This window comes from Halyomorpha halys, unplaced genomic scaffold, assembly GCF_000696795.3.
Source record: "Halyomorpha halys isolate HHAL.00 unplaced genomic scaffold, Hhal_1.1 Scaffold94.1, whole genome shotgun sequence".
NCBI classification, from domain to species: domain Eukaryota; kingdom Metazoa; phylum Arthropoda; class Insecta; order Hemiptera; family Pentatomidae; genus Halyomorpha; species Halyomorpha halys.
In genome coordinates this window covers 1,462,588-1,482,409 of record NW_027114465.1, presented here as the reverse complement: position 1 = coordinate 1,482,409, position 19,822 = coordinate 1,462,588, and the positions used below count along the sequence as shown (strand labels likewise).

The following is a 19,822-nucleotide window of genomic DNA, read 5'->3' as shown; positions in this document are numbered from 1 at the left end:
ATAAATTTGTGAAAACGTTGAGATCCCAATCTCTAGTTATTAGTTAAATACAATCTCTAGTTATCAGTAAAGTACAAGAACAAAACGTCATAACAACCAGTCATGAATCAAAATTAAATTAGTTTAAAAACAAAAATAAATTAAACATCAACCTCATTCCTACTCATGGACGAAATTTCAAACAAAGGTTGAGAAATGAGTGGGGAAGAAAGACCTTTGTCTTCAAGTCCAAGTCAATATATATTTTTTTTAATTTCTAATTAGCTAAGTTTGCAAATAATTTTTGAGAGAATAAGAATGAAATTAAACAGGTTATTGTTTACTCATGTTTATTAAAATTATATTTTTAGTAATCAACTGCCTTACCTCCTCTCTCTTGATGCCTTCAAAGTTTATAAATTGTTTATACTGTTGGTAGATTTGAATGGACCAAGCTGGAATCGCTAGGAGGGAGGCTGAATCCGGGGAATAAACAGGATGACGGAAGTATTGAACTGAATAGATTATCACCAAACTTGAGTTTCTCAGGATTCATTTTTGATTTTCCTAAGCTTGAATTCCTTGAGAAGTAAAATGTTTACTCAGCTTATTTGTATTTTTAATTTAACCAAATCAATATTTGAGGCTTGGCGAGGCCAAGTAGTCCAAGTCCCGCACATTTGAAAACGATTTTTTCCACACATAAATAATCTCTGTTCAGTTGGAACAAGCGTTAAAGAAAGGAGATGTCAGTATGACCACGCCTACTGATCCTACCCTTTATGATTAAGTCTCTACTAATGTTTATTTATAAGTAGTCTTTTTCCACTTATAAAAATTAATTTATAATGGTTATAAGTGAAAAAGGTTACTAACAAATAAAAATTGGTGTAAGTGATTTTATTTGTTTAAAGTGATCTTGGCCCCGCAATGCTTCATTTATCAACTGGTTTGCATGTCTGTTATGTGATGGATGATAACAGGCATTGATCATAACAGATCATATCGTCGATTCAATAAAATCTTCAGCTTCAATAATATGATTGGTCATTGTAATATCAAACATGGTAATGAAGGCTTAGGATAGAAAAGGATGAAGAATATATTAGTTAAGATATAGTGTACACTATACAAAACAAAAGTCACTAAGGTCTTATTTGTTCCTACTTTTTTCTTCTTTTTTTTTTTATTAACAGGTAAACAATTATTTTGGTTCGTTAATATTTTCAATCAGATTGATTGGTTTTTAAAAACCTTATTACGTATTTTCTTGTAAAGATTAATTTTATTCATCAATAAAATATCAATTATTCTGTTTCTAATTAATATTTCTTTTGTAACACATTAAATTTTAATGTAGCACTTTTCAAACTATTTTTATCAACCTCAGCAGCCCTAAAAACATTTAAAGGAATATTATTTTGACCGGTAAAAGTAGCACAGACTTACGTTGCTTATTGGGAGAGTGATTTAAGTTTTCCATAGGTCGCGCTAGTAGGTATTCCTACTAGCGCGATCTATGGAAAACTGAAGGCTGGAGAAAAAATTCTTACTAAAATCTCCCAAAGTAAAATTTGTTAAAAAATCACGAGATAGTTGACCGTGGATGACTTATACGAGGAGAAGATGGTCATGGGATGCGGTCAAAATATAACACAAATAACTTGAAATAAGACAAATATAATTGTTTAAAATTGAAATAATACAAATAAGTTAGGCACGATTAAATAAGTTATTTCAACTTATTAGTGTTACATTTTAACCGCACCCTTCACCATCTTCTCGTAAAAATAAAAATTATCCCATAAATTATCTTCTTGAAATGATAACTATTTTTACTGGAAATGATAACTATTTTTTATAGTAAGTTTAATCACCTCTTTAACAGCAATACTAAATTTCAAAAACAAATACTAAAAAAATTATACAATTTTTAAAAAACATTTTCTTATGTTGGGGTAATTTTATTTTAAAATCCCCTTTTCCATAGAACGACATATTTCACTTATTTTCTCGCATTCATTAGCGCATTCAAATGAAACATTTATTTCTTCTAACAAAAAAGAAAATATTAACTGACAAAATTAAATCAGAGATCTTCTACAATAGAATTTGAAAGAACTCGTTTTGAACTCATTGTTCAATCTCAGTCAGATTTAAATATTCTTTTAAACGTATATGGTATATATAAATAATGCACACCTTAATAATTAAACACTGTTTTGTTAGGACTAAGGTTATCTCATAATGTAAAAACTAATTAAGGAACAAAGATAAAAAGAATATAATTAATGATGGACGCCAAACCCACATCTCCATCCAATATTCCGAATCATAACGTAACTTAATCTTACCTGGATAAAATAATGTAAGTAACCACGGGTAACTCGGGTAAACCCTTGGCACATGAAACTGCACAAATCACTTTCATTAACACGATTTGTATCACTTGCTTTTGGAATTTCAAACATCATTAATAATGTCCCCGCGCGATAATATCTTTTCGTGACTCGACTCAATGCAAGAGTTCGGCGGTAAACCAGTGTTACCATACCACAAGAATTAACTAAACTTGTTAATGATCGATTTTTTTTAAAAGATACCTTTTGACTAAATTATTGGCCTGGAATTATTGCAGAGACATTATTACCTGTAGATTATTTGATTATAATTAATTTAAACGTATGTTCAACTTATTTGCAATAACAATAATGGACAAAAAATAATTATAAAATTATGGTAAAATATGATAAAAATAATTTATAATAATTTGATAATTATAATAATATTAATATAATACTGTAATGGAATAACATAAATTCAATAATATATGTTAATATTCTATGAAACTACAACAATTTCTCTATTCAGAGTGTGAATCACTCGTGAATTCATCATCAGAATTTAAACTTATATTGAAATCCATATTCCTTTGATTGTTGTTTTCATCCTCTATTATATATTCATAAATTGAATGCACGAAGTTTGTTTAGTCTAAAAGACTAAACATAGTTTTTCATGAAGGAAGCTTTAGATCGGATCTCATCAAACGACCACTTCTGACTGTCAACAAAGTATTAGAAATATGAGCAGTACAGTTTTAGTGTTTCAACGATGCCAGTACCAATGATGAAACTATTAGACATTAGGCCCCCCCCCCAGAAAAAAAAAGAGTTAAGAACCGTTTCTAATAACCAAGATAATTCCTAAAACTAGCTAAGTTGAAGCATACAAAGAAAATTAATCTTGAACTGAATACTATTTAGTTCAAGATTCATCATACAAAAGTTTTTCAAATCACGATTTAGGAAACAATTGTCTCATGTTAATTTATGTAATTACTTGTTAATGCCAACATTTTGATCTTGCAATAACCATATAAAATATTCATACATTGTTTCAATTGAATGAAGACTAAATAATAGTTCTCTGATGAGTTAAAACTAGTCTCTGTCATACTATCATGTTATAAATATATTAAAAAATCTGAAAAATCAGGTTTATGTCCATTGAACACTAAACTGTGCCCCTCCTATATCATTGATACACCTCTATCAATGATATGTTTTGGCATCTTTGTTAATAGAAGTAACTTTTTCTTTTATCGGTAAAATATCTCAGGTTTTCTTAAGGAAAGTAGGAAAAATCAAATGATGAAAAAATTAAAATAATTCCAAACCTATGGCAACTGGATTGTTCCTAAAAAAAAAAAATGTAAAACTTATCTTAGTTTGAAAGTTCATAGATGGATGTGATAGCAGCTTTTAAACATATGTATATAATCAATATATAATAATCTATCCAATATATATATATATATTGGATAGATTATTCGCGATATAAAAATAGATTAGTATGATTATTATAGGTTCTAAATAATTATTACAACCTGCAGGTTTGAGAAAGAATGCCATGATCCTATTCTGGAGCTTCATAGGTGTGGCCCCCCACTTACTGTATGCAGTCATCAACAACCCTGGTGGACAGTCAAGTACTCCTGGTTCCAGCCTGAAAGCTTGGATGCAATAAAATAAATGCCAAAAAAAAAACAGTTGTAGGCCTTTTTTTTTAGTCCAGATGCAAGTTTTATTGCTTGTGATACTTTCAGTTCATCAGTTTCATCATGTTATGACACAAGTGTGAAATGAAAATTTTTGACAAGCAACAGCTTACTAGTAACCATATTGTAACAACATTATATAAAGTCTCCACCAGTTTAGGATCTTTTAAATCTTAATCATAAAAAAAAAAAAAAAAAAATATGGTGTCTATCTTATTTTCATTTATTTATTAGTCAACTAAGTTTTTTAAAAATAAATTATAGTGTCTATATTATTTAACATATTAGTAATGCATATTAAATAAAAATAAAATAAATATTAATCCACCAATAAATCCTACCACTATTCCTATATTGAACACGATGAGTCAATGGAATAAGAGATTACTGACCTCTGATGTTTTTTTGTGATGTACCTGGCAACTAATGAGCCTATTTGAATACAATGCTAGAGTTAGCGGACAAAGCTAATAAAGGACAGCCATCACCTAGCGTAGGCTAATATTTACATATGTCTTGACCATGGTCACTATTGTATTTCATTTCTACTGATAGAGGCTACAAACAACAATAATTATTAGCATATCTTAAGCAAAATCAGCCATGTTCATGCTAGGTCAACTAGAGCTGTACTTTCTCCAGAGCTCATCAGAAGAATAAGATTCAGTCATGGGCAATGATTAACTTGAGTTATATCTAATGAAGAAGTCCTAAAGACAGAATAAAAGTAAGCTTAATCACTATCAAGAAGATGTGAATTTGTTCTCAGCTGTGAAAATGAAGTGACTTACTATACTCTTCCGAATAAAGGAAGCCAATCTCGAATTTAAATGAAATTAATAATAAAACTAATTCACTTAGTAAATGAAGTAACTAAAAATCAATTTTATAGATGTTTTTTAAAATTCAAGAGAAGAAAGGATAAGGAGATGCCAAAATAAGTAATAAAATGTGATGATGAGAATAGAAATTAAAACTGCAAGATGGTATTAGTCTACTGTTTATATTTTTTTTATTTGTATTATTAAAAAAAAATATAATTAAGAGACACAAGGTTATAAAACCAGGTATATGATATTTATTTATGAAATAAGTTTTTGGCCTCACCAGATTCTTTAAGACTGGTTTCACAAATTTTATCAAATTTATATTTTTAAAGAAAATATGTTGGTACCAAATTATGCAAAGTGATTCTGAGCATAAGATACTAAATTTGTAAAAGTTTTCATTTTTTCAGTAACCATGTTTTATTATAGGCTCAATTATTCTTTGACATTAAAAAGTATTCAACTGAAGTGACAATAATTTTTTGTAAAGCATTCAATATGAAAACTTACATGTCTATAACAGATAATTTATCAGCAATAGCAAGTCTATAATAAGTAACTATCAATACTTAAAAGGCATTTGATGAAGGTAGAAATAAATAATTATAAACAGTGATAAATAATAAATTAGGTAAATAAAACAGATGCTATAATAATATAACGACTAAGAAATGGAATGAGCAATGGATTGCAATGAATGTCTTTAACTGACAAGATAAGATTATTTTAAACCATGACATTGCCACACATATGTATTCATTAACCAAATGAATACTGCAAATAAACTATACAGGAAATTTCTAGTACCAACAGTATAGTTACCCGATATAGCTTCTTCAGTTTATCATTTGTCCAGGTTCTTACATATTAATGTATAAGAACTAGAAGTATATAAATAAAGGTTATAATTTTTGTGAATTGTGAAGTTAGCCATTGTCTACATCAAAACATAATTTTTAGTTTGTAGTCCATTGTTTTAAATATGTTGCGTCATAACAATTCACAAAATACAACCTTGGTTAAAAGTATTTTAGCCTAGTAACTTTTATAGTTCTTATGATAGTGACAACTTTGTTGTCATTATAACAATTAAGGCCAGATAATACCATGGTAATTAATATTTCAGAGTTTCAAATTATAAATTAAAGACATTTTCTGCTTATAAATAAGGTAGGGCAATGTTTTTGTAAGATATTTAATTAACATTTTGTCTTGTCTGTCACTACTTTTTATTCTGCACACAAAATGATGTTAAGTTAGATATTTAGGGGCATTATAATAAAATTGTTTTTAGGCCAGGTAGAAATTACTCAATAAGAGAACTGGTTCTCAATACAATGTTCAATATGTCTTCTTTGTTGAGATCTGGGAGAAAATAATCATGTAAATTCGTAATATAAAATAAAGACGTAAATTCAGAATAACTGGAAAATATCCAAACAAACGGCTGAGAAATTAACTGGCAACTGTACAAGAGAAACTTAAACCAAATCAGATAATTGTTGTATGAGAACTATCTCAAAGACTGTAGGACGTCTAAAATTCACTAAGACGAGTGATGAAGATTAGATTAAAGTAATTAGCCTCATAAAAGCAACTTTATAAATATGGCAGACCAAAATATGAATAAAACTACACAAATATAAAAAAAAAAAAAAAAAAAATCAGATACGGTTTTCTCTTCTCTAGACATAACAACACAATGAGAGGTACAGACTACATAGCTCCAATTAAATATATAAACATCAAGGTCTAAGAATCATATTTTCTAGTAAAACAATTCTTTTTGTCAAATATGGAAGAGAAACTTCAGTAAGACATTTAGTTTCTTGGCTGGCATGTTCAGCTCCAGATCTTGAACTTGTCGGAGTTAGTCTAAGTCTTAGGCTGTTCTCCAGCCTGGTATCCGCTTTACAGAAGGCCCTTGACAAGGCGAATTCAATAATAAATTAGGAACGGCCGTGCCAGAGGATGAGCCCTGGACACTGACGCAGGTAGAGGAAGTCTAGGTAAGAGAGAGTCTGAGGTAGAGTAACAGTTCTAGTTGCCGAGATGAAGCGGACGGACTGGAGCTGGAGAGAGACGGGATCAACTACACTGATAGCCGAGATGAAGCAGACACGGACCAGTATAGTTGTTTAGGATTGGGTTACAATCTAAGTTGCTGAGATGAAGCAGATGGACTAAGATTGCTGGAGAAAAGAAGAGGAGATAGGCCATCATCTTAGGTGTGCGTACATGAAAAACATCTTTTGTGAGAATTGATTGGCAATGAACTCTTTTATCTCAAACAATGTGTGCACCACCAGTGCTATGACTAGACATAGGTAAGGATGTAGATTAAAGAGGGTTTTTTTTTTGGGTTTTTTTCATACCCTCCTAAAATTTAAATTTGTTTCTTATGTGTACACATGGTGAGGTGTGCCATATGTACAGCTGGCTTTGGTGAAACCTTTGATGATAATGAACTCTTTTATCACAATGTATGCACCACCAATGTTATGACTAGAAATAGGTAAGGATGTAAATCAAAGATTAAAGAGGTTTTTTTTTTTTTTTTTTTTTCTTACCTCCTAAATTTTATTTATTTAATACATTTACAAATATAAACTACTTAAAACTAAGATATATATACAGATATTTACATTTTTTATCTTCTTTTGCCTTGTGGCAGTATTAAATACCCATTAAAGAGGGTTTTTTTTTTTTTTTTTTTTTTTTTTTTCGTACCCTAAAATTTTAAATTTGTTTGTTATGTGTACATATGGTGAGGTGTGCCATATGTACAGCTGGTATTGTTGATACCTTTCATTGCCTTTAGGCATTATAAGGTTGTTTATGTGTTCTATCAGTGGCATGAATTGGCTTACGCCAGTAGATTATTGGAGCGGGGAGGGGCCGTTCCGCTGGTCTAAAGAGGGGGTTTAGAGCCCATTAAAGAGGGGGTTTAGAGCCCCTTATTTATATGCCTAATCCATGTGACTGTGACCGAGAAGCGGTCGGTACATGTCTGCTTGAGATAATTATGTGCATTACTTTGGTATCGTTTATTAATCATTCTATTGATATTGTTAAGTGTCATGTACAAAAATTATTAATATATAAAAATGACAATATGTTTTTACAAAATAAAGTAATATGTAAATTTGAGAGCTTCGGTGAGGCACAAGGTGCAGCGCTCTGGTGAGTTGTGACTATACCGCTTGCTCCCTCTCGCTACAAACTCGTTGTGAATCAGTGAGTTAAATTAAAAATTGTGGTTAGGAAACAATCCAATTTGTAAAAAAAAAACTTGTTTTCAAATTTTGAAAGGAAGGGTAAACAATGAATTAAGCTTTTGTCTGATACTTGCAAGCATTCTCATAAATCATACAACTAATTTACCATTAATTACAATATATTTATCATATATTACAAATAATTTACTAACATACTACAAATTAGGATTATACATGCCTGTTTTCTACTCATCAGTAGGAAAGTTAGTGCATCAGACTAACTAAATAGACTCAAAAATTTATTTCAAATAAAATGTTAATACCATTACAGAGCTCTTCAGCATATAAAGAGTGTGTAATATACAGCAATGTCTAACAAGTAGTTAGAATATGGTACAACTGTATATGTATAATTATAATAATAATGAAATATAATAATTATAGTATAATTAATTTTGATTATATTCTCAAACATGTTTTTTTCTTTCTTTCTGCTACTATTTAGAACAAGTATTGAAATTGGGTTCAAATTTTAAAAGTGCAGTTTTCAAGAGATCTGAGCATTTCAGAGCCCCTTAGTATAAAAAAAAATACAGTTTTGACTATTCTCTGTGTCAATCACAATTATCTCTCAAACAAGAAGAGAGATTTTGTTGCTTCTTTTTTGTTCTGTATGATTTTAGCCCCAATGCCTAAGTACCTAACTATATATCCTGGGTGCAATTATGATTACACAAATACTAGAAAAGTTTCAATAGAACAGCCCCAAAACGGCTCCAAGCATTTTGATACAACTTTCCTCATCTTCTCCTTAAAGCCTTTCATCATTTCATATAAAGTACATAACCAAGAAAAGGTAAGAAACATATGGGAAGAAAAAAAACAAATGTGTTTGCTTATAATTAAAAATATATTTATTTTATGGTAATGAATACAATAATCATTAAAAAGATAATTAAATCCCCTACAAAACCATAAAATAGTCATCTATTTATAGACTAGTAATAGCCAAGATATTGTACTTTACATCTGTGTTTTTAAAAGAATTGTTCTCTGATTCTCAGGGAACCATGTAAATTTTCTATTGTTTTTTTGAAATACAAAAACTCTAGATATCCTGAACATTTAAAATGCTAGTTCAAATGATAATTGAATTTTTTGCAAAGGTACACTAAAAAAAAAAAGATGTTTGAATTGGTCTAAGTGGTTAAGGAAAGTTATAAGAATGGAGACATCACATATTTAATAATTGCTTTATTAACAACCAAATACATAGCTAAATATTTAAAAAATAATATAAAAATATAAGTTTTTAATAAAGTAAAAGTAAATATTTACATTGATATTAGCTTTTCTTTAGAAGTACATTTATGGAGAAACATCTGGTTGCTGCAATGGATATTCATTAGTAACAGATTCTGTTTCTTTTTCTGCATTAGGTTTCAGAAATATTCTCGACATGTGTAATAACTTATCAGTTTTAAAACGGTAAGACAAAGTTTTTTCAGGGTTTTCAGAAAACAGAGGATCAGGATTCTGGTGATTTTCTTCAACTTCTTCAAAAAATAAATGAGTCCCAACTGTATCTCTCCATTCACCTTGATATACCTTTAAATGAATAATAATTACAACCAAATAGAGAAAATAAAATTAAACACATGAATATAATTAATTTAGACAAAAATAGTTACAAACTCGTGACCCAAAAAGCCTAAATTAACAATTAACCAGAATTTTAGATAGATCTGAGAGGAAAAACTATATTTTAAGCATAATGGAACATAAGGAAATCAAACCCAACATAAACAGGATAGATAGATCAGTAGTAAGAGACTAAGGAGTGACCCTTTATTCAAAATATTATATTAAAAGAATAAAGTTAAATGAAAAAATATATACATTTCTGATAGACTTATATTATTACATGAACATCACAAAAACTAAATTTCACTAAGAAGTAAATCTCTTTAGATTAGAATTGTGTATTTAACAAGAAACTTATTTAATATTAACATACCCATCCATATTAAATTCATGGACACAATCATAATAATTCAAATACTAACAATAGACAAATTAAACACTGAATATTAAAACAACCTAATTTAATTTGTTATGTTTAAAGTTAATTTTAAGTTTTCACACAAAGATAATACCTGATTTCCTAACTGAAGTATTGGTTTTTGAGATTCCAGGCCAACAATTTTGAACTCTTTGTCAGATGAGAAAAAAACATCCTCAATTTTTGTATTGAAATCCATATAAACTAATAAATCTTCAGAGTCGCCTTCAACGTCCATTCCAAAGCTTGAAAAAGAAAATTAAAAAAGAAAACTCCAATTTTAGGACTAAGATTTGACCAAGTGTTGATAGACCAGAAGAATAAAACTATCTGCAACATACAATACAAAATAAGCATGGCAAATAAGAAAATATATAAAATTTCTAATTAACTTAATTTAATGTTCAATAGCCCTGTTCAATAAGGCACTGTCAATATTAAAAACTAGATATTTTTATTTCTAAAATTTAACTAATTAAAATTATTTTTATTTGGTGCATTTTAAATTTAGTTCTGATATTAATGAATTAATTAATATGACATAATTACAAGCAAACTGCAAACAATTTAAACCAATAAATAAACAGCCTCTACTGTATTTATTTACTTGCACTCGACCTGAAGTATGCAGGGTTCATTCAAGCCTTCCAGGCAAACCTTGATCATAAGCAGATTATATTATATTATATATTATAATAAAATTTTCACTTCATAGCTAATGGAATACATTATAAGAAAATCTTCACAAATATGTGAACATAAATACTTTTAAAAATTCTGGATCATTAAATAAATGAGCGAAAAATATTAATTATTTCATCTAAAATGTTTTATAATTTCATCTACATGGATTGATTATTATACCCCCTCCAGCACAATGCAAGCAGATGAATTTCCTTCAAAGAGGATATGCATTTTCATTTAGTAACAATCAGAGATTAATAAAGATTCCATAACTGATTCATAAAATATTTAATATCAGTGTATAATCATTTACAGGTCACTAATTTGTTTTAAATGTCAAAATTACTTAAATTTTTGGCTTGGGAATAACATTTTTGAAGTTAGGAAATAGAGAATTTATGGACATAAAGTAGCAGTTGAAAAGAAAAAAAAATTATTTAAGTTAAATATTGTCTTGATAATTGTTGTAAACAACAAAATCAACAAGTAAGTGAAAAGTTAGAATCTAAAATTTTGCTCCATCTTCAACAAAGTGTAGTGGTAACACCCCTGGAACTCCTACAATCTTTAATATTTATCTCAATATCTAATGTAATTGCATATTTTCACAAGTGGCATAAAATAACAAAAGAACATATATCAAAAATATATTTATGAAAAAGAAAATAATTATTTAAAAATTTTTGTAAAATAAAAAAGGTACTATAAAAAATATAGTTAAAATAGAGAAGTTTTAAATTACTCAACCATACAAAAAATACTATCACTTACAATAGTATGTAAAGTATTAACTTTTGGTTTTCTCTATCATAAAAGCAGCTGTATGTGTCGGAAACATCTTGCTCACTGGCTTATTGATCTGTTTCTCAAAAAGGACAGTGCCACCAATTAAGTTGAAATAATTATTGCTGGTTCACCTTATGCTGTATATATGTAATTATGCTGCATGAAATCTAAGTGGTTTAAAAAATATATTTCTAAAGCTTACAAAAATAAAAATAGGTTTTTAAATAACTTGTAAACTATACATCTCCTGTATGATTATAGCCAATATTTAGAAAGATGATCGAATTTACAACAAAAAAACATTAACACCATTTAAATATGATGAATATTGAAAAAGGTGGAAACCCATTATATTTTTACCTTAACATATGAAAGAACAGATAACTTACTTAAAACTGAACAGAACAGTAACTAAAATACAAAAATAATAAAGTTAATGTGAATATTTAATTTTAACTAAATACAATAAATGATATTGTTTGATAGCAACAGCAAAGCATTTTTAGGTAAATTAGTGTTTTCATAAAATTCAGTAGTCAGTAAATATTTTTGGAGTGAGAATATCAGCCAAAAATGTTATAATTTAATAGTTATAACTTTATTTTATAAGTTAACTTTTTAATCGTTTATAACTTAATTTTATGGTAGTATTCAAAGTGAGGTGATCACATTGACACTACCATAAAATTTAATTATTTCATGGTCATCGTTATGAAAATGCCACAATGATATAATTTAAACTATATTAAATCAATTTTATTTCACCACCATTCTTATAAATATTTATCACTTTTCACTAAACCAAGACATCTTGATTTCTGAAGTATAGTATAATAAGATTAGATAACAGGTATAAAATAGTTTTTCAGTCATTAATGAAATAATTTATTAAGCTTAATATTCATTATTAATTATAAATCATAAATAAAAAAATATATTCATAAAAATTAATGGTAAATGTATTCAAAGATTATATAAAGTAACCACAACATTAATGGATACTATCTGTGTACTAAAAAAATTATTTTCTCAAACCTAGAAGTTCTTGACATATTTTTGAACTGAGGTGAGAAAAGTTATAAAAATATTTCAAGCATAAATTTAAAGATACTATTTTCATTACAATTAATTTACTTGATTTACTATAAACATAAAGATTCATAAATTGGTAACTACAGTATAAAACAATCCATTTAGATTCATTACACTTAAAATTTGAATTAAAAATAAATCATATATCAATTCTCTAAAAATTTAAGAAATTTTTAAAAAATTCCTATAGGTTAAAAATTTCAACATCAAACAGGACAGAGAAAGTGCCTTATATCAACAACATAAATTCCTAAATTATAGGAAATAAATTCCTTGATAATAGGGAAAAAATACCTAATAGGTTTTGGTTGTACACAAATATCAAAATTTAAACGTGCATGATCTAAAGTTCTCTACTATATAGCTACTACTTCGGCACCTACATACACTGCCAACTAACACCAACGAAAAGGTAATGTTCGAGGCCGATCAGTTCCTTCTTTACCCAGAGGTTTATGAAATTCTCTTCCAGGTCGCGAATGAATGGTAGTCCAGCAATGTTCACAGTAATACTGTAGACAAGTCACAGTAGCACAGAAAAAAGGTGCAAATTTTCCTCCACATCTTTGCCCTTGGCATTCATCACACATCTGATCATCAAGAACATATGGCTTCACTTCCACTCTTTTATCAATATCTCCATGTTGTAGTTGCACAAATCTTGCACTAATAGCAGCAATATAACTTTGTTGGTTGCTAAATGCAACTCTTCCAGCACCCTTAGGATATTTTAGATCAGGATCCGTGTCTATTCCGGCATAACACACGCCACCGTATAGTCTATCCATTATCATAGCCAGCTCGACAGCTTTTAAAGGTCTAGGTACACCACCAACAAAAACTGTTTTTCTAGGATCTAATGGCATAGATGCATCAAGGACAAAATCTACATCAGAAAGCCTCCATGGTCTGATTTGTACGGGTTTATCTTTAACGGTTGGAGAAGAAACGCAGAGATATAATTTATCTTCATCCTGTATACAGGCATCAATGAGTAGTTGTACAGAACTCTCATCCTGAAATAATAAGAATGCATATCCTTTTGGAGGAAAGTAAGATTTACTTTCAGCCTTATGAGGCCAGTCTACAACTAGGGGTCCAAATCTTCTGAAGCTTGCTGTTATTTCATCTTCATCTATATCAGGAGGAAGTCCTCCTACAAATACTTTTCTTGAAAATCGCTCCCCTGATTCTAAAACTTGGATGTGGGGTGGGTTTCTTGTTGGTGATGAAGTTTGATGGACATTAATTATTTGTCCAGTTGGTCCTTCCATTAAATCAGTTTGATCACAAACCAGAGCCTTAAACATGTACTAGGGTGAGACTCTAAATATGACATGAATTTCTGCTAACATAGCAAGTACAAATTTTTTGTAACCAAAACCGTGCGATGAAACCAGAATTCAACATATAGTAGACTGAATAAGATAAAACTAGTTCTTCAGACATAGCTAGTAGTCATGACAGTCTTCGAGGATTTAAATAAATATATTTTTGTGATCTCTTACCAACTATTTGGTTATGACTTCCACCAAAATATTATAAGTAGAATTCAAAATAATTTCACATCTGAGAAAATCAGCGATCATTTAAACATTTTAGAGAAGGCTGGCTAAAATATGATTAACAGAACTTAATCTGCAAAAAAAAAAAAAAAAATATATATATTAAAATGTATAAATATGAGCACACAAAACACTGTACTTTACACTAATTGACTGTTTTATTTAAACTCTTAAGAACACTATAAAACAGAACAATTCTTGAGGTACATTAGGTTGACAATATATCATCAAAAATAATGAATTTTATAAGACAATTCAGATTAAATTGATAAAAATTATTCATTGATATTGAATTGGAAACAGCACCCTAGTGTCACTTCAAATGGCAGGTGGGTAGGTACTCACTTACACACAATGTTGTATTGTAGTGCATTAAACTCCACTATTATTACTAAACGGAAATTCAAAGAAAAAAGATATAAAAGAAAGGGTCCAGTCAAAGAAAAACTCAAACAGTGATTAATTACTTTCTGTGTGATTAAACTTACTTAATTTCTAGTTATTGAACTTCCGTTGACCACACCCGGATCTTACTTTTTTTATTACACACAGTCAGCAGCGATCTTCCAGTGTTATTATTACTGCTTGGACAATGACTCAAGTCAAACAGGTGTTGACGTCGGCTCACTCAAAAGTACAAACAAAAGTTTTAAACAAACCCACGATAGATCTTATTTAGCTGAGGTTAGGTATAAAAAAGAATCACTTTATGGTGTTGGGTTAAAACCGAAAACAATGGTTAATCACTTAACACTAGCAATGTGTATGTGAGCAAAATCACACCCACCATATTGGAGTGAGTTGTAAACGAACATGAAACATTACATTTCATAAGATGATACCACAATGTAATTAGAAATACTCTTTGTAAAAAAGTGAAATCCTGTCATAAATGGTAGACCAACCAAGGTGGAAAGTAAATAATAGAAAATAATTTTTAAAATTCAGAAAACTGAAAAGCTACTCAACTTAATAGTACCTTAAAGAAAATATACAGCTCAAAAAATGTTCATCGGGAGTTTTTAAATAAAAGATAACAACAAAGTTATAAAAGTATTAAATCAATTAGCTAAGAACACAAACACAAACTCTCCAATAGAATTTTTCACTTAAATGGTCCCAACTTGATAAATAGGTAATCCAGAAAAAAGTTTAATTGGAACTGATTTTAAAAATAGCATTTCTTGTAAAGGCAGTCAGAAAGAGGAAAGTATTGAGCTGTCACTCAATAATTATCAAAAATTAATTGATATTAGGCATTTATCAATCTGATAAGTTAAAATTATAAATATAAGAACTGTTCTGTTAATCATGGTACTATTAGCTATAACACATTGTGGAAATATTAAAAATAACTCAGCACTTGTATAGATAGCCAGATAAGTAAATCAAGATATTTAACGTAAAGAAAACAACCATTAGAATACACGATTATTAATCAACTAAGATGAACAATTTAAAATCTATCTACATCAGAATATGGATCACATACCTACTTGGATTCCTTGCACAATCTAATTCACTAATGAAAAGCACCGCGCGAGTTTAAAGGTTTGCATAGAACTTCTAAAAATCGAAACATAGAGAAAAGAAATTTTGAATCAGTATACATTCATGTCACAAGATTGTAAACATATATTATTGGCAAATGGCAGACTCAGACTTCAAAAACAGATTATTTGAGGAACTCCAGATCAGAATTCATTCTGATTTTAACAAATTAATTTTGTAGTGAGCATCAACAACAAAACTGAATAAAAAGCAATATAATTCAAAACATTTAAGAATTAGATTTCTTGCCTAAAATAATTTACAGTAGAAAATTGAGATATTTATTCGTAAATCTAGTTGCTAAACTTACTTCGTCACGTTCAAACCTTATTAACAGAAAAATGCCAGGCAAGAGTGAGGTGGCACAGAACAAGATATCCTTCGGACAAAACTCATTACAATACATTGGCTATCAGACTAAAAACAGAAATTAGAAAACACAGAATTCAAAATTTCTAGAACTTAACAGAAAACCTAAATACCACTGACAAATCATTATGGACAACTACTAAAAAGCTAGTAAAATAAAAATCCTTCAACCATCCACTTCTCACTGAAAATACGATTTGGACACGACCAGATGAAGAAAAAACTCAAATGTTCGGCGAACACCTCTTCAATACTTTTAACCCCCATCTTGATATCCTTAATCCAACCCATCTTGAACATGTTGAAGCAGAGATTACAATTCCATTCCAAATGACCCTTTCTCCTAAAGCCTTTCATCCCTTAGAAATAATAAACATCATCCACCAATTACCTTCTAATAAAAAGCTCCTGGCCACAATCTTATCACATAATATATTCTGAAGCAGCTCCCTCGTAAAGTCATCCTTACCTACATCTATAATGCTACCCTCCGATCCACCTATTTCCCCAAACCTTGGAAAATGTCTATAACAAAAATGTTTCCTAAACCCTGCAAGCCACTTGAATATCCATCTTCCTACCGTCCTATTTCACTCCTGCCCATTACGGGAAAAATCCTAGAAAAACTCTTATTAAAACGCCTCTATCCAATCCTTGACTCACATCATGTTATTCCTGACCATCAGTCTGGATTAAGAGCATCCCATTCTACCATACAAAAGTGTCATCGAGTAGTTGATGTCATATCTTTCCCAATTTACTTATTGTATTTATTATTTTGTACAGTTGTAAATTACATTAATAAATTTAAAAAAATCTACTTACAGTTCGGAAACAGTTGCGAGGGTCATCTAATACAATTTAAAATCCATTACTGCTGAGGAATACAAGAGCTAGTATATGCAGGAATGGGTAGCTGTTGCCCCAAAGTCGCCAAGGTCTCCTAGAAAATCAGCCGACGTGAATAAGCTCATCAGCCTGGTCCAAAATACGCATATACACATACTTATGGTATCCACGACCTTTCCTTCCCAATCAGCAATACCACACCGAATATCAGTAAATATGCCCTTAATCGTAGGACAATTTTTGAGCTCTCATATTTTGCGCTGATTTAACGTATAATTATTTCAGCATTTTAATTAATAAACTAAATGCCCTACGTTTCGGCTACTACGTCTTCCTTAGAAACAATGATTTCAGTTGCACATCTCAGTACAAACTTCCAAGATAGAGGAGGTAATGAGTAATGAGTATAAATTAAAATGGTGAAATAATTGTGAGTTTAAATTTAAAAAAATTTACATTCACCTGAAATAAATTTCAGATACAAATAACTATGCCCAGTTTGACGCTAACCCATTACCAAAAGTTCATGAAATAATCCGAAAAGTTGCTCATTTTAACGTAATCAAATTGAAAAATTCTTATCACCTAACCCTAATTAATGATGATAAGAAATTCGTCGCTTTTAAAGCTAAGGGTAAGCTATGTCAAACAGAAAACAAAGTAGCAGCTATTGTTGAGTTATTAAGAAACTTGAGATCTTTAAACTATTTTATAGCTCATTAAAATAGCTTTAATTTGAGTTCGAATAGACATCTGACCGTCATACAGTTCTTGAGATATATATTTCTAAAAATAAAGTAACTAACTACCGATATTTCAGTACATTTTTATTAAAAGTTGCTTTTTAAAAGACTATGACTCGAGAACTATTGGACATAAATAGCTCTACTAGGGCTAATATTTCTCTAAATTTACTCTTATTCAAATAATGTTATTTTAGATTTTCAAGTGTTTTTGGTAGTTTTTAAAATATAGAGCTCCGAATGAAATTTTTTTTTTTAATGTTTTGAATTGAATCTATACTTGGCAGACTCGTCAGTTTTTACTAGTAATTGTACATGGTTTTCATTAAAGTAATCAAACATTGGGGTGAGATAACTGCCTTTTTTTCTTCCCGGCTCTTGTACGATCAGAAGGCCTTGGGAGAGAGCGTATGCAGGTTAGATGGTGGAGAGTCATCCAACCAACCAGATACAACCAGCGTGTTCATGTAGCCACACTCTGTAGGGTATGAGACTACAGTCCAGTAGGAGTAACAGGTGTTACGCGATGGTTTCGTGTGGGTATATGTAGTCGCTGTTGAAGTGGTCTGTTGTATGACGTAAGCTTATGAAGGTGTGAATATGTTGTTATACTTTATCTGCGATTGCAGCGAGCTTCTCCACACCCATGCCAGAATAGGTTGAAAACTATTACGCACATTTTCGATGCTCAGATCGATGCAGATTGATCACCTAGCAGGATGTTAAGACATTCTTCTCTAAGGAGCAGTTTCTTGATTCTCCGTAGGTTTCATGAAACCGTGTCTTCAATTTTTTTCCCAAGTCTGCTTTAATGGATCAGTAATGTAGTCTTTCACTTTAGGTTTTTGAGGAATAGGAACCAAACTCTGTAAGCCATGCTCCTACCGCCAAGTGGGGAGTGCAAGTTCTAAGAGTATGCTCCTTGGATCCTAGCGGAAGAACAGAGGCAATGACGGGGGATTCACCCTTAGCTACGCAACCAGGCGTCAATCAGTTATGCCTCTGTCATGCCAGTACTCCACAAGGTTCAGTCCTTTCTCCCATTCTGTTCAACTTCTACCTTCATGACATAATCCAGTCCACACACACCTCCATAGCTATGTTCGCTGACGATACAGCTGTGTTCTCTCAACCTGATGACATAATAATCGCTGGAAACACTTTGCCAAGTCACCTTAATGATCTAGAACAATATTTCACTAAATGGAAGATTAGCTTAAACATTGAACACTGAAAAATGTAATTCAAAAGTTTTTACTCTTCGACGCCCACCAGACCCACCGGAACTAATCCCCAAAGGTAAACATGTTAAATGGAATCCTGCCAGTGAAACAGGAAGATACCTGGGAATTCACCTAGATCGCCATATCAATATCAAACTAACACAAACCTACCCAAGGTTAACAATGTTAAAAATGCTATATCCTATCCTAAATAGAAAATCTAAATTAATACCAGAAACAACTGTTTTTACAGTGAAAACAATTCTAGTCTAGGGAGCGGCATCCTTTACGAAAAGGAAAAAATTAAATCTTTATAAAATAAAGTCCTAAGAATCGCAGTGGATGCTCTTTGGTTCATAAGAAGTAGCCAATTGCATCGGGAATTTTAAATGGAGTCAATAAAGGAGTACATCAGAAAACGGTTCATGAAGTTCCACTCCCAGTTGCCGATAGTTAAAGGATCAGTGACGTACAACTTAGGAAACCCAACTTAGATAGACTGAAGCCCAGACTGCTGCAGGACATTCTGTTATAAATTCTATATTAATTAATTCTATTATTCACAATATTTCTATTTAACATTTTTTTTTTTCAAATTAACTTGTTTTGTCTTTTTTACTATTAGAGGGCAATTGTTTGTTTGTTAGATCTACAAATGTCGTTATTCTTTCTTATTAATTTTACTTCTCTCTTTTATTAAGAAGCATTATTTTTATCTATTAATTTTATCTTATTTTCTTGTAATTATAACATTGTATATAGTTAGGGGTGTCTTTTGTAGGACTATACCTCCCCCATAATCAATTGTTAAAAA

General features: G+C 30.3%; 2 protein-coding genes and 1 long non-coding RNA gene across 3 annotated transcripts in view; 1 reads left to right on the top strand and 2 right to left on the bottom strand.

Annotated features, from left to right (window-relative positions):
- Positions 1-4,030, top strand: part of LOC106677309 (uncharacterized) — a 5,944-nt gene extending 1,914 nt beyond the window's left edge. The window contains exons 2-3 of the long non-coding RNA XR_010844600.1: positions 419-568; positions 3,875-4,030. This is a non-coding gene — a long non-coding RNA (uncharacterized lncRNA). The remainder of the gene's footprint in view (positions 1-418; positions 569-3,874) is intronic.
- Positions 4,031-9,323: 5,293 nt separating this feature from the next.
- LOC106677341 (general transcription factor 3C polypeptide 6) lies at positions 9,324-11,782 on the bottom strand. The gene is made up of 3 exons (XM_014415212.3): positions 11,602-11,782; positions 10,241-10,476; positions 9,324-9,692 (listed from the first exon to the last, which is right to left on the bottom strand). The coding sequence occupies exons 2-3, from the start codon at positions 10,382-10,384 to the stop codon at positions 9,453-9,455; spliced, it is 384 nt and encodes a 127-aa protein (XP_014270698.1). The 5' UTR covers positions 10,385-10,476; positions 11,602-11,782; the 3' UTR covers positions 9,324-9,452.
- Positions 11,783-12,184: 402 nt separating this feature from the next.
- LOC106677340 (cytoplasmic polyadenylation element-binding protein 2) lies at positions 12,185-15,830 on the bottom strand. The gene is made up of 2 exons (XM_014415211.2): positions 15,766-15,830; positions 12,185-14,346 (listed from the first exon to the last, which is right to left on the bottom strand). The coding sequence occupies exon 2, from the start codon at positions 14,016-14,018 to the stop codon at positions 13,104-13,106; it is 915 nt and encodes a 304-aa protein (XP_014270697.1). The 5' UTR covers positions 14,019-14,346; positions 15,766-15,830; the 3' UTR covers positions 12,185-13,103.
- Between the last annotated feature and the right edge of the window lie 3,992 nt (positions 15,831-19,822).

Bases quoted from the DNA above. Each gene is read 5' to 3' on its own strand.
- LOC106677340 (XM_014415211.2), bottom strand. From the start codon at position 14,018: ATGTTTAAGGCTCTGGTTTGTGATCAAACTGATTTAATGGAAGGACCA.
- LOC106677341 (XM_014415212.3), bottom strand. From the start codon at position 10,384: ATGGACGTTGAAGGCGACTCTGAAGATTTATTAGTTTATATGGATTTC. The intron at 9,693-10,240 runs GTATTATCTTTG...ATTCATTTAAAG, and splicing joins TACTTCAGTTAGGAAATCAG to GTATATCAAGGTGAATGGAG.